We start from the raw sequence: 27,562 nt of genomic DNA on the forward strand, positions 1-27,562 counted from the left end.
TGATCTGGGCTACATCTAGGCTGAATAGCATTAACAGTCTATTGAATCTAAGTAGTGAGTCTTTTGTAACTAGTGAAGCCTTTAATGCAGCCCAGAATGTGATGTCATCAGTGCGCAGAGCTCGGCAGCAATTTCAAAGTGGCCAGAAATAATATTCATTTTAAAATAACTTTTTACCGTCCTGCTGCATGATATAGAAAGGGGTGCAGGAGGATATTTGCAGTTTAATCTAAGGTAAGACTTTAAGATGACTAAGGTGTAGACTGTCCCTTTAACTAAATTCCGATTCTCATTTGAGGTCTGTGGTATACTACAAATAGATTTTTTTGTTTTTTGTTTTAAATAATACATGGTATTTTATTTTATAATGGTTTATTGCAGTGTTATTTTATGTCTTTTTTTTAAAACCTACATTTCTGAGTTGGGGAAAAAAAAGTTATTTGTTTTTAATTAGTGGAGTGTATTGTTAATCATACAATCTCTGGGGGTTGGCCTCATCAGCCAATCGTCAATCTGAAACCGCTGTAACAATTTTTTAAATAGACAGTGAACAAGGTATATAGGGGGCGCTACAAACTAGGTACAAATAATGAGTTCTATAAAACACACTTATATATTTTGTTATGATTTTTGCATAATACTTATATTTGACTATAGTATATAATCCACCGTTCCGTGGTTGAAGCACAGTCCCAATTGCAGGCAATCAGTGCTGACAATACTTATAAGTTCATCAAAAGAGCTGAAAGGGCCACAATCCTCTTCACACAAGTGGTGTAAGAGATCTGCAAATTCAAACGAGCAAAAGAGGGGCGCCTCATTTGCGTATCAATCAGTTGCAATCAGGAAAGAGAGAATGTGTATAACAAAAAGTTACTCAGATTTCATAGGAGCACCTTTATGTACTGGTAGTTGCAAGCTGATGTATTCAGTTGTATCAACTCACCTATTCTCATTAGCCGGAACTGCCCAAGGATTCCTCCAAAGTATCCAGATATTACTTTGCTGTATATACAAGGCTTGAAGACACTGCTTATAAAAACACTATTTTATTTAAAAAAGTGCAGGTTAAAAACAAAGCAGTATATAAAAAGGGGCATAGAGATGTTACCCAAAATATACAACGCGTTTCTATTTAAATATAGCATCAGCCAATCAGAATACCTAAACTCACAAAAGCAGTGTGTATCTCTTATGATCTATTGATACAGTTTATAAATTTCAAACGTCAAACTAAACAGTTTCCCAGGGTGCTAGTAGACATCAATATTGTAAAGAAAAAACTTGCACTCACTGGAACATTTCAATAAATCTTTACTGTGATCGTGAACTATTTTAAAAGGTACTTAAATAATTCAAACGGCATTCTAGTAAACATCATAGACACTCATTACTTTATCTACCTTCATTTATAAATAGATCACGATGAGTCAAATACTTTTGCTCTGAACTGGAGGATATGTGGGATTGTATCAAATGTTATGGATCAAAAAAAATAAGAAATAAATAAAATAATAATAATAATAATAATATTTTTTTGATCCATAACATTTGATACAATCCCACATATCCTTCAGTTCAGAGCAAAAGTATTTGACTCATTGTGATCTATTTATAAATGAAGGTAGATAAAGTAATGAGTGTCTATGATGTTTACTAGAATGCTGTTTGAATTATTTAAAGGGACAGTCAACACTAAAATTGTTATTGTTTAAAAAGATAGATAATTCCTTTACTACACATACCCCAGCTTTGCACAACTAGCATTGTTAGATTAACATACTTTATAACATATAAACCTCTGAATTTCTGCCTGTTTCTAAGCCACTACAGACAGCCTCTTATCACATGCTTTTTTATTTGCTTTTCATAACAAGAGACTGCTAGTTCATGTGGGCCATATAGATAACATTGTGCTCACGCCCGAGAAGTTATTTAAGAGTCGGCACAACACAGCACTAATTGGCTAAAATACAAGTCAATAGATAATAAATAAAAAGTCATGTGATCAGAGGGCTGTCAGAAGATGCTTAGATGCAAGATAATCACAGAGGTAAAAAGTATATTAATATAACTGTGTTGGTTATGCAAAACTGGGGAATAAAGGAATTATCTATCTTTTAGAACAATAAAAAATCTGGTGTAGACTTTACCTTTAAGCATTCTGGATATAAAATGTAAGCCAACATAGAAGTCTTTGCTTTTTTGTAGCATTAACTAACCGTAAATAGCAATTGGCCTTCATAAAATTTAATTGTCTACTAAAAATAAAAGAAACACTATATATATTTAATGAAGGTACATAAGTCAGATATTACAAAACTCTTTTTTTCATGCCGCACTGGGTGAGGGTGTATTGTTATAAGGGATTTGTTCAGACATTGCACCGTGGTTAACCAGCATGCTGTTTCTTGTTGTGTCTCAGAATGCACTGCTGCCAGCAGGATTTCGACAGAAAGACCAGACGGAGAAAAAGGCCACTGGTACTTTTGACAGAGACAGTCTCTTAGAGTACTTAGAGAAAGAAGCACTCTCTCAAAAAGACCGAGATGATTATGTACCTTTCACTGGGGATAAGAAAGGTATGTTCTCCTCATCAAATGTATATTTTATCATGTGTCCATTACTGGCTGTTATATCAGATAAATGTTAACAGATGAAACTCTGGAAGTGACTAAAAGTTCCCATTTTTACACCCCCAGCACTGTATACCAAGGCCGCACCAGTATGGGAATTAGGGAAATTTGTTTGCACAAAATATATATATTAAAGAGAGATTTATCATTTTATATTACCTTCTCAAAGTGTAATCATATATATATATATATATAAAAACCTTTTGTCACTATTTAAACAACTAATGAAACTTACATATACGTTATTAGCAGACTTTCTCCAACATTGGTGTGTCCGGTCCACGGCGTCATCCATTACTTGTGGGATATTCTCCTCCCCTACAGGGAAAGGCAAGTAGAGCACACAGCAAGAGCTGTCCATATAGCTCCCCCTCTGGCTCCGCCCCCAGTCATTCTCCTTGCTGCTCTGAACAAGTAGCATCTCCACGGGGATGGTGAGGAGTTTGTGGTGTTAGTTGTAGTTTTTTATTTCTTCTATCAAGAGTTTGTTATTTTAAAATTGTGCTGGTATGTACTATTTACTCTGAAACAGAAAGAGATGAAGAGTTCTGTTTAAAAGAGGAGTATGATTTTAGCAGCAGTAACTAAAATCGATTGCTGTTCCCACACAGGACTGTTGAGATGAGAGAACTTCAGTTGGGGGGAACAGTTTGCAGACTTTTCTGCTCAAGGTATGACTAGCCATTTTCTAACAAGACTGTGTAATGCTGGAAGGCTGTCATTTTTCCCTCATGGGGATCGGTAAGCCATTTTTCCAACATTGGTGTGTCCGGTCCACGGCGTCATCCATAACTTGTGGGAATATTCTCTTCCCCAACAGGAAATGGCAAAGAGCACAGCAAAAGCTGTCCATATAGTCCCTCCTAGGCTCCGCCCACCCCAGTCATTCTCTTTGCCGCTGAACAAGCAGCATCTCCACGGAGATGGTGAAGAGTATGTGGTGTTTAGTTGTAGTTTTTTATTCTACTATCAAGAGTTTATTTTAAAATAGTGCTGGTATGTACTATTTACTCTGAAACAGAAAAGGATGAAGAGTTCTGTTTGTGAGAGGAGTATGATTTTAGCAGCAGTAACTAAAATCGTTTTCTGTTCCCACACAGGACTGTTGAGATGAGATAACTTCAGTTGGGGGGAACAGTTGGCAGACTTTTCTGATTAAGGTATGACTAGCCATATTTCTAACAAGACTGTGTAATGCTGGAAGGCTGTCATTTTCCCCTCATGGGGACTGGTAAGCCATTTTCTTAGTCTCAAACAGAATAAAGGGCTTAATATGGGCTATAAAACTGGTAGACACTTTTATGGGCTAGATCGATTGCTTTATTTGGGCATTTTATACAGTTTGATGTTGAAATTCACACTTTATATCTTTGGGGAACTTTTGTTTACGTCAGGCACTGGTTTAGACACCTTCCCAGTCAGGAAGGGCCTTCTCTGTAGTAGGCAGAGCCTCATTTTCGCGCCATTACTGCGCAGTTACTTTTGAGAGCAGTACATGCAGCTGCATGTGTGTGGGTCTGGAAGTAGTTGGAAAAGTTCCTAGAAGGCTTCATTTGGTATCGTATACCCCCCTGGGTTTGGTAGAGTCGCAGCAAAGGCTGGAGCTGGGACTGTAGAGGGGTTAAAAATGTAAACAGCTCCGGTTTCCTCATTTTAAGGGTTAAAGGTCTGAAATTTAGGGTGCAATGCTTTGAATGCTTTAAGACACTGTGGTGAAAATTTGGTTAAAATTGAACAATTCCTTCATAGTTTTTCACATATTCAGTAAAAAAGTGTGCCCTGTTTAAAATTTAAAGAGACAGTAACGGTTTTGTTTTAAAACGGTTTTTGTACTTTATTGACAAGTTTAAGCCTGTTTAACATGTCTGTGCCTTCAGATAAACTATGTTCTGTATGTATGGAAGCCAATGTGTCTCCCCCTTCAAATATGTGTGATAATTGTGCCATAGCGTCCAAACAAAGTAAGGACAGTACTGCCACAGATAGTAAAGTTGCCCAAGATGATTCATCAGATGAAGGGAGTAGACATAGTTCTACATCATCTCCTTCTGTGTCTACACCAGTTTTGCCCACGCAGGAGACCCCTAGTACTTCTAGCGCGCCAATGCTTGTTACTATGCAACAATTGACGGCAGTAATGGATAACTCCATAGCAAATATTTTATCCAAGATGCCTGCATTTCAGAGAAAGCTCGATTGCTCTGTTTTAAACACTGTAGAGCAGGAGGGCGCTGATGATAATTGCTCTGTCATACCCTCACACCAATCTGAAGTGGCCATGAGGGAGGTTTTGTCAGATGAGAAATTCTACCTGAATCAGAAATTTCCCCAACAGGCAGAACCTGATGTTGTGACATTTAAATTGGAGCATCTCTGCGCACTGCTTAAGGATATGCTATCTACTCTGGATGATTGTGACAACCTGGTCATTCCAGAAAAATTGTGCAAGATGGACAAGTTCCTAGAGGTTCCGGTGAACCCCGACGCTTTTCCTATACCCAAGCGGGTGGCGGACATAGTGAATAAGGAGTGGGAGAAGCCCGGCATACCTTTTGTCCCCCCTCCTATATTTAAGAAATTATTTCCTATGGTCGACCCCAGAAAGGACTTATGGCAGACAGTCCCTAAGGTCGAGGGGGCAGTTTCTACACTAGCCAAGCGCACTACTATTCCTATCGAGGATAATTGTGCTTTCAAAGATCCTATGGATAAAAAATTGGAGGGTTTGCTTAAAAAGATTTTTGTACAGCAAGGTTACCTCCTGCAACCAATTTCGTGCATTATTCCTGTCACTACAGCAGCGTGGTTCTGGTTCGAGGAACTAGAAAAGTCGCTCAGTAGAGAGACTCCGTATGAAGAGGTTATGGACAGAATTCACGCACTTAAGTTAGCTAATTCCTTTATTTTAGATGCCGCTTTGCAGTTAGCTAGATTAGCGGCGAAAAATTCAGGGTTTGCAATTGTGGCGTGCAGAGCGCTCTGTCTAAAGTCTTGGTCAGCGGATGTATCTTCCAAGACAAAATTGCTTAATATCCCTTTCAAGGGTAAAACCCTTTTTGGGCCAGAATTGAAAGAGATTATCTCAGACATCACTGGTGGTAAGGGCCATGCCCTTCCACAAGATAGGCCTTTCAAGGCCAAGAATAAGTCCAATTTTCGTTCCTTTCGCAATTTCAGGAACGGACCGGCCTCCAACTCTGCAGCCTCTAGACAAGAGGGTAATGCTTCGCAAACCAAACCAGCTTGGAAACCGATGCAAGGCTGGAACAAGGGTAAGCAGGCCAAGAAGCCCGCTGCTGCTACCAAAACAGCATGAAGGAGTAGCCCCCGATCCGGGACCGGATCTAGTAGGGGGCAGACTCTCTCTCTTCGCTCAGGCTTGGGCAAGAGGTGTTCAGGATCCCTGGGCACTAGAAATAGTTTCTCAGGGTTATCTTCTGGAATTCAAGGAACTACCCCAAAGGGGAAGGTTCCACATGTCTCACTTATCTTCAAACCAAATAAAGAGACAGGCATTCTTACATTGTGTAGAAGACCTGTTAAAAATGGGAGTGATACACCCAGTTCCAACTGTGGAACAAGGACTGGGGTTTTACTCAAATCTGTTTGTAGTTCCCAAAAAAGAGGGAACCTTCAGACCAATTCTGGATTTAAAGATTCTAAACAAATTTCTCAGAGTGCCATCGTTCAAAATGGAAACTATTCGAACGATTTTACCTACAATCCAGGAGGGTCAATTTATGACTACCGTGGATCTAAAGGATGCGTATCTACATATTCCTATCCACAAAGATCATCATCAGTTCCTAAGGTTCGCCTTTCTGGACAAACATTACCAGTTTGTGGCTCTCCCATTCGGGCTAGCCACTGCTCCAAGGATTTTCACAAAGGTGCTCGGGTCCCTTCTAGCGGTTCTAAGACCAAGGGGCATTGCAGTGGCACCTTACTTGGACGACATTCTTATACAAGCGTCGTCTCTTTCAAAGGCAAAGGCTCACACAGACATCGTTCTGGCCTTTCTCAGATGTCACGGGTGGAAGGTGAACATAGAAAAAAGTTCCCTGTCTCCGTCGACAAGAGTTCCTTTCTTGGGGACAATAATAGATTCTTTAGAAATGAAGATTTTCCTGACAGATGTCAGAAAGTCAAAACTTCTAAACGCTTGTCAAGTTCTTCACTCTGTTCCACGACCTTCCATAGCTCAGTGCATGGAAGTAGTAGGGTTGATGGTTGCAGCAATGGACATAGTTCCTTTTGCGCGAATTCATCTAAGACCATTACAACTGTGCATGCTGAAACAGTGGAATGGGGACTATACAGACTTGTCTCCAGTGATTCAAGTAGATCAGAAGACCAGAGACTCACTCCGTTGGTGGCTAACCCAGGATCACCTGTCCCAGGGAATGAGCTTCCGCAGACCATAGTGGGTCATCGTCACGACCAACGCCAGTCTAGTGGGCTGGGGCGCGGTCTGGGACTCCCTGAAAGCTCAGGGTCTATGGTCTCGGGAAGAGTCTCTTCTCCCGATAAACATTCTGGAACTGAGAGCGATATTCAATACTCTCAGGGCTTGGCCTCAACTAGCAAAGGCCAGATTCATAAGATTCCAATCAGACAACATGACGACTTTTGCTTACATCAACCATCAGGGGGGAACAAGGAGTTCCCTGGCGATGAGAGAAGTGACCAAAATCATAAAATGGGCGGAGGATCACTCCTGCCACCTATCTGCGATCCACATCCCAGAAGTGGAAAACTGGGAGGCGGATTACCTGAGTCGTCAGACATTCCATCCGGGGGAGTGGGAACTCCACCCGGAGATTATTGCCCAGTTGACCCAATTATGGGGCATTCCAGACATGGATCTGATGGCGTCTCGTCAGAACTTCAAGGTTCCTTGCTACGGGTCCAGATCCAGGGATCCCAAGGCGACTCTAGTGGATGCATTAGTAGCGCCTTGGACCTTCAACCTAGCTTATGTGTTTCCACCGTTTCCTCTCATTCCCAGGCTGGTAGCCAGGATCAATCAGGAGAGGGCCTCGGTGATCTTGATAGCTCCTGCGTGGCCACGCAGGACTTGGTATGCAGACCTGGTGAATATGTCATCGGCTCCACCATGGAAGCTACTTTTGAGACAGGATCTTCTAGTACAGGGTCCATTCAAACATCCAAATCTAGTTTCTCTCCAGCTGACGGCTTGGAAATTGAGCGCTTGATTTTATCTAAGCGTGGGTTTTCGGATTCTGTGATAGATACTCTGGTACAAGCTAGAAAACCTGTAACTAGAAAAATTTACCATAAAATATGGAAAAGATATATCTGTTGGTGTGAATCCAAGGGATTCTCATGGGGTAAGATTAAAATTCCTAGGATCCTTTCCTTTCTCCAAGAAGGTTTGGATAAGGGATTATCAGCAAGTTCTCTAAAGGGACAGATTTCTGCTTTATCTGTCTTGTTACACAAACGACTGGCAGCTGTGCCAGATGTTCAAGCGCTTGTTCAGGCTTTGGTCAGGATCAAGCCTGTTTACAGACCTTTGACTCCTCCCTGGAGTCTGAATTTAGTTCTTTCAGTTCTTCAAGGGGTTCCGTTTGAACCTCTACATTCCATAGATATTTCTTCTGCTAGAAGAGTTTCTGAGTTATCTGCTTTGCAGTGTAATCCGCCCTATCTGGTGTTCCATTCAGATAAGGTTGTTTTGCGTACTAAACCTGGTTTCCTTCCAAAGGTTGTTTCCAACAAGAATATTAACCAAGAAATAGTTGTGCCTTCTTTGTGTCCGAATCCAGTTTCAAAGAAGGAACGTTTGTTACATAATTTAGATGTAGTTCGTGCTTTAAAGTTCTATTTAGAAGCAACAAAGGATTTCAGACAAACGTCTTCTCTGTTTGTCGTTTATTCTGGCAAGAGGAGAGGTCAAAAAGCTACTGCTACCTCTCTTTCCTTTTGGCTGAAAAGCATCATCCGATTGGCTTACGAGACTGCCGGACGGCAGCCTCCCGAACGAATCACAGCTCACTCTACTAGGGCTGTGGCTTCCACATGGGCCTTCAAGAACGAGGCTTCTGTTGATCAGATATGTAAGGCAGCGACTTGGTCTTCCCTGCACACTTTTGCCAAATTCTACAAATTTGATACTTTTGCTTCTTCGGAGGCTGTTTTTGGGAGAGAGGTTTTGCAAGCCGTGGTGCCTTCTGTTTAGGTAACCTGATTAGCTCCCTCCCTTCATCCGTGTCCTAAAGCTTTGGTATTGGTTCCCACAAGTTATGGATGACGCCGTGGACCGGACACACCAATGTTGGAGAAAACAGAATTTATGCTTACCTGATAAATTACTTTCTCCAACGGTGTGTCCGGTCCACGGCCCGCCCTGGTTTTTTAATCAGGTTTGATAAATTTCTTTCTTTAACTACAGTCACCACGGCACCCTATGGTTTCTCCTTTTTTTTCTCCTGTCCGTCGGTCGAATGACTGGGGTGGGCGGAGCCTAGGAGGGACTATATGGACAGCTTTTGCTGTGCTCTTTGCCATTTCCTGTTGGGGAAGAGAATATTCCCACAAGTTATGGATGACGCCGTGGACCGGACACACCGTTGGAGAAAGTAATTTATCAGGTAAGCATAAATTCTGTTTTTCTTAGACTTAGAAAGAATAAAGGGCTTATTATGGGCTATTACCTGGTGGACACTCTTAAGGGCTAAATCGATTGTTTATTTAAGTTTTTATTTAAAGTTTGAAGTGGATTTCACACTTTTGTTATTTGGGGAACGTTTTTTATCGCCAGGCACTAGTTAAGACACCTTCCCAGTCAGGAAGGGCCTTTCACTGTATTAGGCAGAGCCTCATTTTCGCGCCATTATTGCGCAGTTTCTTTTAAGTACAGTGCATGCAGATGCATGTGAGAGGGTCTGGTGTTCACTGAAAACGTTCCTAGAAGGCTTGAAATACCCCCCTGGGATAGTTGAAGTCACAACAAAGGCTGTGGCTGGGACTGTAGTGGGATTAAAATTGCAAACGGCTCCGGTTTCCACATTTTAAGGGTTAACAGCTTGAAAATTGAGGTGCATTAAGACACTGTGGTGAAAATTTGGTAAAGATTGGATAATTCCTTTATAGTTTTTCACATATTCAGTAATAAAGTGTGCCCTGTTTAACATTTAAAGAGACAGTAACGGTTTTGTTTTAAAATGGTTTTTGTACTTTATTAACCAGTTTAAGCCTGTTTAACATGTCTGTACCTTCAGATAGATCATGTTCTGTATGTATGGAAGCCAATGTGGTTCCCCCTTCAAATATATGTGATAATTGTGCCATAGCGTCCAAACACAGTAAGGACAGTATTGTCACAAATAGTAAGGTTGCCCAGGATGATTCCTCAGATGAAGGAAGTAGAGATAGTTCTACATCTTCTCCTTCTGTGTCTATACCAGTTATGCCCGCGCAGGCGACCCCTAGTACTTCTAGCGCGCCAATGCTTGTTACTATGCAACAATTGACGGCAGTAATGGATAACTCCATAGCTAATATTTGATCCAAAATGCCAGCATTTCAGAGAAAGCGCGATTGCTCTGTTTTAAACACTGTAGAGCAGGAGGGCGCTGATGATAATTTTTCTGTCATACCCTCACACCAGTCTGAAGTGGCAGTGAGGGAGGGTTTGTCAGATGGAGAAATTTCTGATACAGGAAGAATTTCTCAGCAGGCAGAACCTGATGTTGTGACGTTTAAATGTAAATCAGAGCATCTCCGCGCATTGCTTAAGGAGGTGCTATCTACTCTGGATGATTGTGACAATCTGGTCATCCCAGAAAACTTGTGCAAGATGGACAAATTCCTAGAGGTCCCGGTGCACCCTGATGTCTTTCCGATACCTAAACGGGTGGCGGACATAGTGAATAAGGAGTGGGAGAAGCCAGGCATACCTTTTGTCCCTCCTCCTATATTTAAGAAATTGTTCCCTATGGTCGACCCCAGGAAGGACATATGGCAAACAGTCCCTAAGGTCGAGGGGGCGGTTTCTACACTAGCCAAACGCACGACCATTCCCATTGAGGACAATTGTGCTTTCAAAGATCCTATGGATAAAAAATTGGAGGGTTTGCTTAAATAGATTTTTGTACAGCAAGGTTACCTCCTTCAACCTATTTCGTGCATTATTCCTGTCACTACAGCGGCGTGGTTCTGGCTCGAGGACCTGGAAAAGTTGCTCAGTAGGGAGACTCCGTATGAGGAAGTCATGGACAGAATTCACGCACTTAAGTTAGCTAATTCCTTTATTTTAGACGCCGCTTTGCAGTTAGCGAGATTAGCGGCGAAAGATTCAGGGTTTGCAATTGTGGCGCGCAGAGCGCTCTGGCTAAAGTCTTGGTCGACGGATGTATCTTCCAAGACAAAATTGCTTAATATCCTTTTCAAAGGTAAGACCCTTTTTGGGCCAGAATTGAAAGAAATTATTTCAGACATCACTGGGGGAAAGGGCCATGCCCTCCCACAGGATAGGCCTTTCAAGGCTAAGAATAAGTCCAATTTTCGTTCCTTTCGCAATTTCAGGAACGGACCGGCTTCTAACTCGGCAGCCTCTAGACAAGAGGGTAACGCTTCCCAGACTAAACCAGCTTGGAAACCAATGCAAGGCTGGAATAAGGGTAAACAGGCCAAGAAGCCTGCTGCTGCTACCAAGACAGCATGAAGGGGTAGCCCCCGATCCGGGACCGGATCTAGTAGGGGGCAGACTCCCCCTCTTTGCTCATGCTTGGGCAAGAGATGTTCAGGATCCCTGGACACTAGAAATAGTCTCTCAGGGTCATCTTCTAGAATTCAAGGAACTACCCCCAAGGGGAAGGTTCCACATTTCTCACTTATCTTCAAACCAAATAAGTAGACAGGCATTCTTACATTGTGTAGAAGACCTGTTAAAGATACACCCAGTTCCAACTGTGGAACAAGGTTAGGAGTTTTTACTCAAAATCTGTTTGTAGTTCCCAAAAAAAGAGGGAACTTTCAGACCAATTCTGGATTTAAAAATTCTAATCAAATTTCTCAGAGTTCCATTGTTCAAAATGGAAACCATTCGAACAATTTTACCTACAATCCAGGAGGGTCAATATATGACTACCGTGGATTTAAAGGATGCGTATCTACATATTCCTATCCACAAAGATCATCATCAGTTCCTAAGGTTCGTCTTTCTGGACAAAAATTATCAGTTCGTGGCTCTCCCATTCGGACTAGCCACTGCTCCCAGAATTTTCACAAAGGTGCTCGGGTCCCTTCTAGCGGTTCTAAGACCAAGGGGCATTGCAGTGGCACCTTATCTGGACGACATTCTAATTCAAGCGTTGTCACTTTCCAAGGCAAAGGCTTATACAGATATTGTTCTAGCCTTTCTCAGATCTCACGGGTGGAAGGTGAACGTAGAAAGGAGTTCCCTGTCTCCGTCGACAAGAGTTCCCTTTTTGGGAACAATAATAGAATCTTCCTGACGGAAGTCAGAAAGTCAAAGCTTCTAAACGCTTGTCAAGTTCTTCTCTCTATTCTGCAGCCTTCCATAGCTTAGTGCATGGAAGTAGTAGGGTTGATGGTTGCAGCAATGGACATAGTTCCTTTTGCTCGAATTCATCTAAGACCATTACAACTGTGCATGCTCCAGTTGACAGGATCACCTGTCTCAGGGTATGAGTTTCTGCAGACCAAAGTGGGTCATTGTCACGACCGACGCCAGTCTATCAGGCTGGGGCGCGGTCTGGGATTCCCTGAAAACTCAGGGTTTATGGTCTCTGGAAGTGTCTCTTCTCCCGATCAACATCCTGGAACTGAGAGCGATATTCAATGCTCTCCGGGCTTGGCCTCATCTAGCGAAGGCCGGATACATAAGATTCCAGTCAGATAACATGACGACTGTAGCTTACATCAACCATCAGGGAGGAACAAGGAGTTCCTTGGCGATGAGAGAGGTATCCAAGATCATCAAATGGGCGGAGGATCACTCCTGCCACCTATCTGCAATCCACATCCCAGGAGTAGACAACTGGGAGGCGGATTATCTGAGTCGTCAGATTTTGTATCCGGGGGAGTGGGAACTCCACCCGGAGGTGTTTGCCCAGTTGACTCAATTATGGGGCATTCCAGACATGGATCTGATGGCGTCTCGTCAGAACTTCAAGGTTCCTTGCTACGGGTCCAGATCCTGGGATCCCAAGGCCACTCTAGTGGATGCATTAGTGGCGCCTTGGTCGTTCAACCTAGCTTATGCGTTTCTACCGTTCCCTCTCCTTCCCAGGCTTGTAGCCAGGATCTAACAGGAGAAGGCCTCGGTGATTCTGATAGCTCCTGCGTGGCCGCGCAGGACTTGGTATGCAGACCTGGTGAATATGTCATCGGCTCCACCATGGAAGCTACCTTTGAGACAGGATCTTCTAGTACAAGGTCCATTCGAACATCCAAATCTAATTTCTCTGCAGCTGACTGCTTGGAAATTGAACGTTTGATTTTATCCAAGCGTGGGTTTTCAGATTCAGTGATAGATACTCTGGTCCAAGCCAGAAAAAGATTTACCATAAAATATGGAAAATATATATCTGTTGGTGTGAATCCAAGGGATTCTCCTTGAGTAAGATTAAAATTCCTAAGATCCTCTCCTTTCTCCAAGAAGGTTTGGATAAGGGATTGTCAGCGAGTTCTCTAAAAGGACAGATTGCTGCTTCATCTGTCTTGTTATACAAACGACTGGCAGCTGTGCCACAGGTACAGGCTTTGGTCAGAATCAAACCTGTTTACAGTCCCTTGACTCCTCCTTGGAGTCAAAATTCAGTTCTTTCAGTTCTTCAGGGGGTTCCGTTTGAACCCTTACATTCCATATATATCAAGTTGCTATCTTGGAAAGTTCTGTTTTTGGTTGCTATTTCTTCTGCTAGAAGAGTTTCTGAATTATCTGCTTTGCAGTGTGATCCACCCTATCTGGTGTTCCATTCAGATAAGGTTATTTTGCGTACCAAGCCTGGTTTTCTTCCAAAAGTTGTTTCCAACAAGAATTTTAACCAGGAAATAGTTGTTCCTTCTCTGTGCCCGAAAACCAGTTTCAAAGAAGGAACGTTTTGTTACACAATTTAGATGTAGTCTGTGCTTTAAAGTTCTATTTAGAAGCAACAAAGAATTTTAGACAAACCTCATCCTTGTTTGTCATTTACTCTGGTAAGAGGAGAGGACAAAAAGCTATTGCTACCTCTCTTTCTTTCTGGCTGAAAAGCATTATCCGATTGGCTTATGAGACTGCCGGACGGCAGCCTCCTGAACGAATCACAGCTCACTCCACTAGGGCTGTGGCTTCCACATGGGCCTTCAAGAACGAGGCTTCTGTTAATCAGATATGTAAGGCAGCGACTTGGTCTTCTCTGCACACTTTTGCCAAATTTTTCAAATTTTATATTTTTGCTTCTTCGGAGGCTGTTTTTGGGAGAAAGGTTTTGCAAGCCGTGGTGCCTTCTGTTTAGGTAACCTGATTTGCTCCCTCCCTTCATCCGTGTCCTAAAGCTTTGGTATTGGTTCCCACAAGTAATGGATGACGCCGTGGACCGGACACACCAATGTTGGAGAAAACAGAATTTATGCTTACCTGATAAATTACTTTCTCCAACGGTGTGTCCGGTCCACGGCCCGCCCTGGTTTTTTAATCAGGTTTGAAATTTTTTTCTTTTTCTTATACACTACAGTCACCACGGCACCCTATAGTTTCTCCTTTTTCTCCTAACCGTCGGTCGAATGACTGGGGGGCGGAGCCAGAGGGGGAGCTATATGGACAGCTCTTGCTGTGTGCTCTCCTTGCCTTTCCCTGTAGGGGAGGAGAATATCCCACAAGTAATGGATGACGCCGTGGACCGGACACACCGTTGGAGAAAGTAATTTATCAGGTAAGCATAAATTCTGTTTTTCTTTAAATGCATCATTCTATTTATCATTTATTTAGTGATTAATGTCCCTTTTTAAAACCCAAATAAAATATTTTTAACTATCTTACAAGTTGTTCCTAATCTGTTGCACTTATTAAAGGGACAGTAAAGTCAAAATGTAACTGTGTTACTTTCAAGTGATTTAACTTATGGGTATAATGCCCCTTCAGGAGCAACGCCTGCTGCATGTGTTCTCAAAGGGACATGAAACAAAAATTTGTTTCATATATGTGGCGAGAGTCCACAAGCTAGTTACCGATGGGATATACATTTCTACCAGGAGAAGGCAAAGTTTCCCAAACTTCAAATGCCTATAAATACACCTCACTCATACCTCAGTTTTAAAAAATTTGCCTACTTAAGAGGTTGTGAAGCATGATGTGCTTGATTTCTTAAAAGGCGCTTCTAAGCATATTGAGGCCCAGTTCCTCTCTAAGTGCAGTGTTTGTCTGAGGGATGTGAAGGGAGTATTGCCTGATGATACCATGTTTTCACCTATAGGAAAGCTTTTCATAAGGCTCACTGTAAATCAGTCGTACCAATACCTCTGATATGTTTCAGCACTGGTTTGGTTGTCTGATATGTGGATGGGTGTCTTACATAATAAGTATATACATTTATTATATAGGACACTCTCAGCTATGGATTGGGCACTTTTTAAATAAAGTTGTTGTATATTGTTTGTGTACAGGCCTTGAGTCAATAATTCAGTGCTCTTTTTTAGCGACTTTATTTGTGGCTAAATATTTGTCAAGGTTGGTAGTCTGTGAAACATACAGGTTTTTTTTTTTGTTTTTTTTTGAGCTAGTAATTTATTTATAAATTAGGATGCTAAGTATTATGTTAGTCTCACGGAAAGTTCATAATCACATTTTATGCAGCTATAATAGAAGTATCCATTAGGCTTTATTTATGTACATTTTGTATTTACAATCAAAGTTCTTAACTGCTTTTTAGAGTGAGAGGCGTATTAGAAATTCACTACAGCTTTGCATGTCGCGCATTTGAGGATGCTATTTATGTCATAGCGTGACGTGTCATAATTTTGCGCAGATTTTTTTGCGGCACAAATTTCCCGCCAAAATTTTCCTGCCAAATTACTGTTATAACCTCCGCCCCCAGCTCATTTAATGTTTTCAGAAAACACTTAGAGAGCTTTCATGCAGCATTTTATTAATCAGTTTTTTCTTTTTTTTTTCTTTTTTTATACATTTTCGCTGTTTCCTATTCTGTCAAGCCTGTTATATATATTCTACATAGGAGCATGGATATAAGTTTGTAGAATTTCTTTCTTTCATGTAATTGGCAAGAGTCCATGAGCTAGTGACGTATCGGATATACAATCCTACCAGGAGGGGCAAAGTTTCCCAAACCTCAAAATGCCTATAAATACACCCCTCACCACACCCACAATTCAGTTTTACAAACTTTGCCTCCTATGGAGGTGGTGAAGTAAAGTTTGTGCTAAGATTTCTACGTTGACATGCGCTTCTCAGCATTGTTGAAGCCCGATTCCTCTCAGAGTACAGCGAATGTCAGAGGGATGTGAAGGGAGTATCACCTATTGAATGCAATGATTTCCCTAACGGGGGTCTATTTCATAAATTCTCTGTTATCGGTCGTAGAGATTCATCTCCTACCTCCCTTTTCAGATTGACGATATACTCTCATATACCATTATCTCTACTGATAACTGTTTCAGTACTGGTTTGGCTATCTGCTATATGTGGATGGGTGTCTTTTCGGTAAGTATGTTTTTTATTACTTAAGACACCTCAGCTATGGTTTGGCACTTTATGCATTTATATAAAGTTCTAAATATATGTATTGTACTTATATTTGCCATGAGTCAGGTTCATATATTTCCTTCTGCAGACTTTCAGTTTCATATTTGGGGAAAATAAACATTTTTAAGAAATATTTTTCTTACCTGGGGTTTAGTCTTTTTTTCTAATTGACTACTTTTTTTCTTGCAAATTGCGGGTGGTATTAGGCCCGCGGGTGCGCCAAATGCTAGATTTTATTGCGTCATTTTTGGCGCAAGAATTTTTTGTCCTCATTTCCGGCGTCGTAGTTGACGCCTAAGCCTTACACACGGTTGCGTCGTTAGTGATGCGAGTGTGTCATTTCCGGTTTTCTAGGCGCCAAAAAAATTTCAGTTACGTTGTGCGTCATACTTGCCGCCAAATTTTTCCATTAGTTTAATACCCCATTGATGTTTGCCTCTTGCCTTTTTCTTTATCAGAGGGCTATACTATTTGCATTTTTTCCCATTCCTGAAACTGTCATATAAGGAAATTGATAATTTTGCTTTATATGTTGTTTTTTCTTTTACATTTTGCAGGATGTCTCAATCTGATCCTGCCTCAGAAGTATCTGTTGGAACATTGCTGCCAAAGCTAGATTATATCTCCGAATGTCATTTGTAATAGTTGTCATGATAAACTTTTACATGCAGATAGTGTGTCCATCAGTAATAGTACATTGCCAGTTGCAGTTCCTTCAACTTCTAATGTACATGTTATACCTATGAATTTTAAAGAATTTGTTACCGATTCTATTCAGAAGGCTTTGTCTGCATTTCCACCTTCTAATAAACGTAAAAGGTCTTTTAAAACTTCTTATTCAGTTGATGAAATTTCAAATGACCGACAACATAATAATTTATCCTCCTCTGATGAGGATCTATCTGATACAGAAGATCCTTCCTCAGATATTGACACTGACAAATCTACTTATTTATTTAAAAGAGTATATGCGTTCTTTATTAAAAGAAGTGTTAATTACTTTGGATATTGAGGAAACCAGTCCTCTTGACGTTAAGTCTAATAAACGTTTAAATGCTGTTTTTAAACCTCCTGTGGTTACTTCAGGGGTTTTTCCTATTCCTGAGGCTATTTCTGATATGATTTCTAAGGAATGGAATAAGCCAGGTACTTCTTTTATTCCTTCTTCAAGGTTTAAAAAATTGTATCCTTTACCAGCAAATTCTATAGAGTTTTGGGAAAAAGTCCCCAAAGTTGATCGGGCTATTTCTACTCTTGCTAAACGTCCAAAATCAGTGGATTCAGAATATAATTTTTCAGTGGTATCGAATAGGATTCAGAATAAAACCTCCCTTGGGAAGATTCTTTCTTACCTATGTACCAAATAAACAGTAAAATCTCAAACCTTTCTGAAATATGTTTCAGATCTAGCACTTTCAGTGGTAATTATCCCAGTTCCACAGCAGGAACAAGGATTGGGGTTTTTATTCAAATCTATTCATTGTATCAAAGAAGGAAAATTCTTTCAGACCAATTTTGGATCTGAAAACTTTAAATGGTTTTGTAAGAGTCCCAACTTTCAAGGTGGTGACTATAAGGACTAATCTGCCTTTTGTTCAGCAAGGTCACTTTATGTCCACAATAGACAGGACGCTTACCTTAACAATCAGATTCATCCAGATCACTATCGATTTCTGAGATTCTTTTTTCTAAACAAGCATTACCAATTTGTCGCTTTTCCGTTTGGCCTTGCGACAGCACCAAGAATATTCTCAATAGTTCTAGGTGCCCTTCTATCTGTAATCAGAGAGCAGGGTATTGCAGTGTTTCCTTATTTGGACGATATCTTGGTACTAGCTCCATCTTTTCATTTAGCATAATTTCACACAAAACAATTTCTGTTGTTTCTAGAAAGACATGTTTGGAGGATCAGCTTGTCAAAGAGTTTCTTGATTCCTCAGATAAAGGTCACCTTTTTAGATTTCCAAATATATTCAGTGTCCATGACTCTATTCCTAACAGAAAAGAGACGTTTGAGATTGCTTTCAGCTTGTCTAAACCTTTAGTCTTATTGACTTCAGTGGCTATGTGTATGGAAGTTTTAGGTCTCATGTTTGCAGTATCGGACGCGAGCCCTTTTGCTTGTTTTCATATGAGACCTCTACAGCTTTGCATGTTGCACCAATGGTGCAGGGATTATACGCCGATATCACAACTGATATATTTAAATCCCAACAATCACCTTATTGTTCAAGGGACCTCCTTTGTTCGTCCTACCTGGACTGTGATCACAATAGATGCAATACTTACCGGTTGGGGAGCTGTCTTGGGGTCTCTGATGGCACAAGGAGTTTGGAATCCTCGAGAGGTGAGGTTACCAATCAATATTAAAGCTCCGTGGTATTTTCAGAGCTCTTCAGGCTTGGCCTCTATTAAAGAGAGAACAGTATATTCTGTTTCAAACAGACAATGTTACAACAGTGGCATATGTCAATAATCAAGGGGGGACTCGCAGTCCCCTAGCAATGAAAGAAGTGTCTCAATACTTTCTTGGGCGGAATCTAACTCTTGTCTAATCACTGCGATTCTTATACCAGGTGTAGACAATTGGGAAGCGGATTATCTCAGCTGGCAATCTACATCCGGGGAGTGGTCTCTCCATCGAGATGTGTTCTATCATATTGTGCAGATGTGGGGGTCTTACAGACATAGATCTGATGGCCTCTTATCTAAACAAGAAGATTCCCAGATACCTCTCCAGGTCCAGGCAGAATTAATGGATGTTCTAGCAGTTCCATGGTTTTACCAACCTTCTTACATTTTCCCACCTCTGGTTCTTCTTCCAAGAGTGATCTCAAAGATCATAATGGAACAATGTTATGTGTTTCTAATAGCACCAGCATGGCCTCTCAAGTTCTGGTATGTGGACCTTTTTCTGAATGTCCAGTTGCCAACCTTGGTCACTTCCTCTAAGACCAGACCTTCTGTCTCAAAGGCCTGTTTTTCCATCCGGATCTCAAATCTCTAAATTTGAAGCCATGGAAATTGAAAGCTTAGTCATAGAGGTTTCTCCAACATAGGTGTGTCCGGTCCACGGCGTCATCCTTACTTGTGGGATATTCTCTTCCCCAACAGGAAATGGCAAAGAGCCCAGCAAAGCTGGTCACATGATCCCTCCTAGGCTCCGCCTACCCCAGTCATTCTCTTTGCCGTTGTACAGGCAACATCTCCACGGAGATGGCTTAGAGTTTTTTAGTGTTTAACTGTAGTTTTTATTATTCAATCAAGAGTTTGTTATTTTAAAATAGTGCTGGTATGTACTATTTACTCTGAAACAGAAAAGAGATGAAGATTTCTGTTTGTAAGAGGAAAATGATTTTAGCAACCGTTACTAAAATCCATGGCTGTTCCACACAGGACTGTTGAGAGGAATTAACTTCAGTTGGGGGAACAGTGAGCAGTCTTTTGCTGCTTGAGGTATGACACATTCTAACAAGACGATGTAATGCTGGAAGCTGTCATTTTCCCTATGGGATCCGGTAAGCCATTTTTATTCAGACAGTAAATAAGGGCTTCACAAGGGCTTATTAAGACTGTAGACATTTTCTGGGCTAAATCGATTCATATATTACACATATTTAGCCTTGAGGAATCATTTAATCTGGGTATTTTTGTAAAATAATATCGGCAGGCACTGTTTTAGACACCTTATTCTTTAGGGGCTTTCCTAATCATAGGCAGAGCCTCATTTTCGCGCCGGTATTGCGCACTTGTTTTTGAGAGGCATGACATGCAGTCGCATGTGTGAGGAGCTCTGATACATAGAAAAGACTTTCTGAAGGCGTCATTTGGTATCGTATTCCCCTTTGGGCTTGGTTGGGTCTCAGCAAAGCAGATACCAGGGACTGTAAAGGGGTTAAAGTTAAAAACGGCTCCGGTTCCGTTATTTTAAGGGTTAAAGCTTCCAAATTTGGTGTGCAATACTTTTAAGGCTTTAAGACACTGTGGTGAAATTTTGGTGAATTTTGAACAATTCCTTCATACTTTTTCGCAATTGCAGTAATAAAGTGTGTTCAGTTTAAAATTTAAAGTGACAGTAACTGTTTTATTTTAAAACGTTTTTTGTACTTTGTTATCAAGTTTATGCCTGTTTAACATGTCTGAACTACCAGATAGACTGTGTTCTGAATGTGGGGAAGCCAAGGTTCCTTCTCATTTAAATAAATGTGATTTATGTGACACTGAAAATGATGCCCAAGATGATTCCTCAAGTGAGGGGAGTAAGCATGGTACTGCATCATTCCCTCCTTCGTCTACACGAGTCTTGCCCACTCAGGAGGCCCCTAGTACATCTAGCGCGCCAATACTCCTTACTATGCAACAATTAACGGCTGTAATGGATAATTCTATCAAAAACATTTTAGCCAAAATGCCCACTTATCAGCGTAAGCGCGACTGCTCTGTTTTAGATACTGAAGAGCATGAGGACGCTGATGATAATGGTTCTGAAATGCCCCTACACCAGTCTGAGGGGGCCAGGGAGGTTTTGTCTGAGGGAGAAATTTCAGATTCAGGGAAAATTTCTCAACAAGCTGAACCCGATGTGATTACATTTAAATTTAAGTTGGAACATCTCCGCGCTCTGCTTAAGGAGGTATTATCCACTCTGGATGATTGTGAGAATTTGATCATCCCAGAGAAACTATGTAAAATGGACAAGTTCCTAGAGGTCCCGGGGCTCCCAGAAGCTTTTCCTATACCCAAGCGGGTGGCGGACATTGTAAATAAAGAATGGGAAAGGCCCGGTATACCTTTCGTCCCTCCCCCCATATTTAAAATTTTTTTCCTATGGTCGACCCCAGAAAGGACTTATGGCAGACAGTCCCCAAGGTCGAGGGAGCGGTTTCTACTTTAAACAAACGCACCACTATACCCATAGAAGATAGTTGTGCTTTCAAAGATCCTATGGATAAAAAATTAGAAGGTTTGCTTAAAAAGATGTTTGTTCAGCAAGGTTACCTTCTACAACCAATTTCATGCATTGTCCCTGTCACTACAGCCGCGTGTTTCTGGTTCGATGAGCTAGTAAAGGCGATCGATAGTGATTCTCCTCCTTATGAGGAGATTATGGACAGAATCCGTGCTCTCAAATTGGCTAATTCTTTCACCCTAGACGCCACTTTGCAATTGGCTAGGTTAGCGGCGAAGAATTCTGGGTTTGCTATTGTGGCGCGCAGAGCGCTTTGGTTGAAATCTTGGTCAGCTGATGCGTCTTCCAAGAACAAACTCCTTAACATTCCTTTCAAGGGGAAAACGCTGTTTGGCCCTGACTTGAAAGAGATTATCTCTGATATCACTGGGGGTAAGGGCCACGCCCTTCCTCAGGATAGGTCTTTCAAGGCCAAAAATAAACCTAATTTTCGTCCCTTTCGTAGAAACGGACCAGCCCCAAGTGCTACGTCCTCTAAGCAAGAGGGTAATACTTCTCAAGCCAAGCCAGCCTGGAGACCAATGCAAGGCTGGAACAAGGGAAAGCAGGCCAAGAAACCTGCCACTGCTACCAAGACAGCATGAAATGTTGGCCCCCGATCCGGGACCGGATCTGGTGGGGGGCAGACTCTCTCTCTTCGCTCAGGCTTGGGCAAGAGATGTTCTGGATCCTTGGGCACTAGAAATAGTCTCCCAAGGTTATCTTCTGGAATTCAAGGGGCTTCCCCCAAGGGGGAGGTTCCACAGGTCTCAATTGTCTTCAGACCACATAAAAAGACAGGCATTCTTACATTGTGTAGAAGACCTGTTAAAAATGGGAGTGATTCATCCTGTTCCATTAGGAGAACAAGGGATGGGGTTCTACTCCAATCTGTTCATAGTTCCCAAAAAAGAGGGAACGTTCAGACCAATCTTAGATCTCAAGATCTTAAACAAGTTTCTCAAGGTTCCATCGTTCAAAATGGAAACCATTCGAACAATTCTTCCTTCCATCCAGGAAGGTCAATTCATGACCACGGTGGATTTAAAGGATGCGTATCTACATATTCCTATCCACAAGGAACATCATCGGTTCCTAAGGTTCGCATTCCTGGACAAGCATTACCAGTTCGTGGCGCTTCCTTTCGGATTAGCCACTGCTCCAAGGATTTTCACAAAGGTACTAGGGTCCCTTCTAGCGGTGCTAAGACCAAGGGGCATTGCAGTAGTACCTTACTTGGACGACATTCTGATTCAAGCGTCGTCCCTTCCTCAAGCAAAGGCTCACACGGACATAGTCCTGGCCTTTCTCAGATCTCACGGATGGAAAGTGAACGTGGAAAAGAGTTCTCTATCTCCGTCGACAAGGGTTCCCTTCTTGGGAACAATAATAGACTCCTTAGAAATGAGGATTTTTCTGACAGAGGCCAGAAAAACAAAACTTCTAAACTCTTGTCGGACACTTCATTCCGTTCCTCTTCCTTCCATAGCGCAGTGCATGGAAGTAATAGGTTTGATGGTAGCGGCAATGGACATAGTTCCTTTTGCGCGCATTCATCTAAGACCATTACAACTGTGCATGCTCAGTCAGTGGAATGGGGACTATACAGACTTGTCTCCGAAGATACAAGTAAATCAGAGGACCAGAGACTCACTCCGTTGGTGGCTGTCCCTGGACAACCTGTCACAAGGGATGACCTTCCGCAGACCAGAGTGGGTCATTGTCACGACCGACGCCAGTCTGATGGGCTGGGGCGCGGTCTGGGGATCCCTGAAAGCTCAGGGTCTTTGGTCTCGGGAAGAATCTCTTCTACCGATAAATATTCTGGAACTGAGAGCGATATTCAATGCTCTCAAGGCTTGGCCTCAGCTAGCAAAGGCCAAGTTCATACGGTTTCAATCAGACAACATGACGACTGTTGCGTACATCAACCATCAGGGGGGAACAAGGAGTTCCCTGGCGATGGAAGAAGTGACCAAAATCATTCAATGGGCGGAGACTCACTCCTGCCACCTGTCTGCAATCCACATCCCAGGAGTGGAAAATTGGGAAGCGGATTTTCTGAGTCGTCAGACATTACATCCGGGGGAGTGGGAACTCCATCCGGAAATCTTTGCCCAAATTACTCAACTGTGGGGCATTCCAGACATGGATCTGATGGCCTCTCGTCAGAACTTCAAGGTTCCTTGCTACGGGTCCAGATCCAGGGATCCCAAGGCGACTCTAGTAGATGCACTAGTAGCACCTTGGACCTTCAAACTAGCTTATGTATTCCCGCCGTTTCCTCTCATCCCCAGGCTGGTAGCCAGGATCCATCAGGAGAGGGCGTCGGTGATCTTGATAGCTCCTGCGTGGCCACGCAGGACTTGGTATGCAGATCTGGTGAATATGTCATCGGCTCCACCATGGAAGCTACCTTTGAGACGAGACCTTCTTGTTCAAGGTCCGTTCGAACATCCGAATCTGGTCTCACTCCAGCTGACTGCTTGGAGATTGAACGCTTGATCTTATCAAAACGAGGGTTCTCAGATTCTGTTATTGATACTCTTGTTCAGGCCAGAAAGCCTGTAACTAGAAAAATTTACCACAAAATATGGAAAAAATATATCTGTTGGTGTGAATCTAAAGGATTCCCTTGGGACAAGGTAAAGATTCCTAAGATTCTATCCTTTCTTCAAGAAGGATTGGAGAAAGGATTATCTGCAAGTTCCTTGAAGGGACAGATTTCTGCCTTGTCTGTGTTACTACACAAAAAGCTGGCAGCTGTGCCAGATGTTCAAGCCTTTGTTCAGGCTCTGGTTAGAATTAAGCCTGTTTACAAACCTTTGACTCCCCCTTGGAGTCTCAACTTAGTTCTTTCAGTTCTTCAGGGGGTTCCGTTTGAACCCTTACATTCCGTTGATATTAAGTTATTATCTTGGAAAGTTTTGTTTTTGGTTGCAATTTCTTCTGCCAGAAGAGTTTCAGAATTATCTGCTCTGCAGTGTTCTCCTCCTTATCTGGTGTTCCATGCAGATAAGGTGGTTTTACGTACTAAACCTGGTTTTCTTCCAAAAGTTGTTTCTAACAAAAACATTAACCAGGAGATAGTCGTGCCTTCTTTGTGTCCGAAACCAGTTTCGAAGAAGGAACGTTTGTTGCACAATTTGGATGTTGTTCGCGCTCTAAAATTCTATTTAGATGCTACAAAGGATTTTAGACAAACATCTTCCTTGTTTGTTGTTTATTCTGGTAAAAGGAGAGGTCAAAAAGCAACTTCTACCTCTCTCTCTTTTTGGATTAAAAGCATCATCAGATTGGCTTACGAGACTGCCGGACGGCAGCCTCCTGAAAGAATCACAGCTCATTCCACTAGGGCTGTGGCTTCCACATGGGCCTTCAAGAACGAGGCTTCTGTTGATCAGATATGTAGGGCAGCGACTTGGTCTTCACTGCACACTTTTACCAAATTTTACAAGTTTGATACTTTTGCTTCTTCTGAGGCTGTTTTTGGGAGAAAGGTTTTGCAAGCCGTGGTGCCTTCCATTTAGGTGACCTGATTTGCTCCCTCCCTTCATCCGTGTCCTAAAGCTTTGGTATTGGTTCCCACAAGTAAGGATGACGCCGTGGACCGGACACACCTATGTTGGAGAAAACAGAATTTATGTTTACCTGATAAATTACTTTCTCCAACGGTGTGTCCGGTCCACGGCCCGCCCTGGTTTTTTAATCAGGTCTGATAATTTATTTTCTTTAACTACAGTCACCACGGTATCATATGGTTTCTCCTATGCAAATATTCCTCCTTAACGTCGGTCGAATGACTGGGGTAGGCGGAGCCTAGGAGGGATCATGTGACCAGCTTTGCTGGGCTCTTTGCCATTTCCTGTTGGGGAAGAGAATATCCCACAAGTAAGGATGACGCCGTGGACCGGACACACCGTTGGAGAAAGTAATTTATCAGGTAAACATAAATTCTGTTTTCTCTGACTCTGTGATTCACACTATGATACAGGCTCGTAAGCCCGTTTCAAGGAAATGGTTTGGACAAAGATTTGTCTGCCAATACTTTGAAAAGACAAATCTCTGCTCTTTCTGTTTTATTTCATAGACAGATTGCTAATCTTCCTGACATTCACTGTTTCATACAGACTTTGACTCGTATCAAACCTGTTATTTAATCTATCTCTCCTCCTTAGAGTCTAAATTTGGTATTAAAGACTTTGCAGGCTCCTCCTTTTAAGCCTATGCATTCTTTGGACATGAAACTACTTTCTTGGAAAGTGTTATTTCTTTTGGCTATCTCTTCTGCTAGAAGAGTTTCTGAATTGTCTGCTTTCTCTTGCGAGTCTCCATATCTGATTTTACATCAAGCTGTTTTGCGGACTTCGTTTAAATTTTTGCCTAAAGTTGTGAATTCTAACAACATTAATAGGGAAATTATTGTTCCTTCCTTGTGTCCTAATCCTAAGAATACTCTTGAAAGGTCTTTACATTCTTTGGATGCGGTAAGAGTTTGAAATATTATGTTGATGCTACTAAAGATTTCAGAAAGACTTCTAGTCTATTTGTTATTTTTTCTGGTTTAAGAAAAGGTCAGAAGGTCTCTGCCATTTCTTTGTCATCTTGGTTAAAACTTTTGATTCACAAACCTTATTTGGAGGCGGGGTAGCTCCGACTCAGAGAATAACAGCTCATTCTAGAAAATCAATTGCCACATCTTGGACTTTCAAGAATGAAGCTTCAGTTGATTAAATCTGCAAAGCAGCCACTTGGTCTTCTTTGCATACCTTTACTAAATTTTGACGTTTTTGCTTCTTCGGAAGCAACTTTTGGTAGAAAGGTTCTTCAGGCAGCTGTTTCAGTTTGATTGTAGTGCCTATGATTAAATGTTTTTAAATTTTTAAGAAAACTTAAATTATTATAGTTGTTTTTATTTTATCCCTCCCTCTATAGTTACTCGTGGACTTCCACATCTTGGGTATTATATCCCATTAGTAACTAGCTCGTAGACTCTCGCCACCTATATGAATGAAAGAAAACATAATTTATGTAAGAACTTACCTGATAAATTAATTTCTTTCATGTTGGCGAGAGTCCGCGAGACCTACACATTTTTTGGGGGGTTATTATTTTTTTGTATAAAGCACAATATTTATCCTGTTCCTCTTTTTTATGCTTTTACTCCTTATACAACACACTAACTTGGCTATACATAAAACTGAGGTATGAGTGAGGTGGGAGGTGTATTTATAGGCATTTGAGGTTTGGGAAACCTTGCCCCCTCCTGGTAGGAATGTACATCCCATCATTAATTAGCTTGTGGACTCTCGCCACCATGAAAGAAAATAATTTATCAGGTAAGTTCTTACATAAATTGTTTTTTCTTTCATGATTCAGATAGTGCATGCAATTTTAAACCACTTTTCAGTTTACTTTTGTTCTCAAATTTTTCTTTGTTCTTAGTATCCTTTGCTGAAAAAGATACCTAGGTAGGCTCCAGAGCAGCAATGCACTACTGAGAGCTAGCTGCTGATTGGTAGCTTCACATATATACCTCTTGTAATTGGTTCACCCAATGTGTTAAGCTAGTTCCTAGTAGTGCATTGTTGCATTATTTTTTTTAAGTAAGTGTTCATATGATGTTAATTGGCCTGCTGCCAATCCTGCTGTCAGTGACCGGCCCTCCGGAAGAACATACAAAAAAAAAATCTTAGGCACCCTTGTTATAGAGAAAATAGCCTCAAGATAAAGAAACAAATGGCTACAAACAGCATTCAAAAACAAATCCCTGTAGTGATGATATTCACAAGTGGTTTGCTATGACTGAAGCCTGCTTTGCTCAACATCTTGTTTTCTGTGGTTGCAATATGACCTTTTTGTGGCTTGCGTTCACTTGTGACATTTTGACAGGAACAGTCTTTCTCTAAGGGGATACACTTTGCTTCAGATCTGTTTCTTCTTGATATAATAACCTCTAATGAAACAAGGGTGTGGGAGAGCATATGTAAATGTCAGCTTGTGTCAATGCAGTTGTGTTTTAAGTGCACAGGCTTTACAGAAGTAGTCTGTATCTTTTGTAACCCCAACACTAGAATGTGCTGTGTCACATAATTTACTGAATTGCGCAGTCGGATGCAATCCCGGCTGAACAAACACAAGCATGTTGTTTAGTTTGTGTAAACATACAAATATGTGACTTATCATATTGGCTTCTAGTGATTAGACATGACAAAAGGTGATCTTTTTCTATCATGCCTTTAAAAG

General features: G+C 41.5%; 1 protein-coding gene across 2 annotated transcripts in view; it reads left to right on the forward strand.

Annotated features, from left to right (window-relative positions):
• Nucleotides 1-27,562, forward strand: part of LOC128663248 (tropomodulin-3) — a 109,024-nt gene that overhangs the window by 39,431 nt on the left and 42,031 nt on the right. For both annotated transcript variants that reach the window (XM_053717477.1, XM_053717476.1), the window contains exon 3: nucleotides 2,426-2,582. In XM_053717477.1, coding sequence (XP_053573452.1) covers nucleotides 2,426-2,582 — 157 coding nt within the window. The remainder of the gene's footprint in view (nucleotides 1-2,425; nucleotides 2,583-27,562) is intronic.

The sequence above is a fragment of the Bombina bombina genome, chromosome 6 (genome assembly GCF_027579735.1).
Source record: "Bombina bombina isolate aBomBom1 chromosome 6, aBomBom1.pri, whole genome shotgun sequence".
Lineage (NCBI taxonomy): Eukaryota > Metazoa > Chordata > Amphibia > Anura > Bombinatoridae > Bombina > Bombina bombina.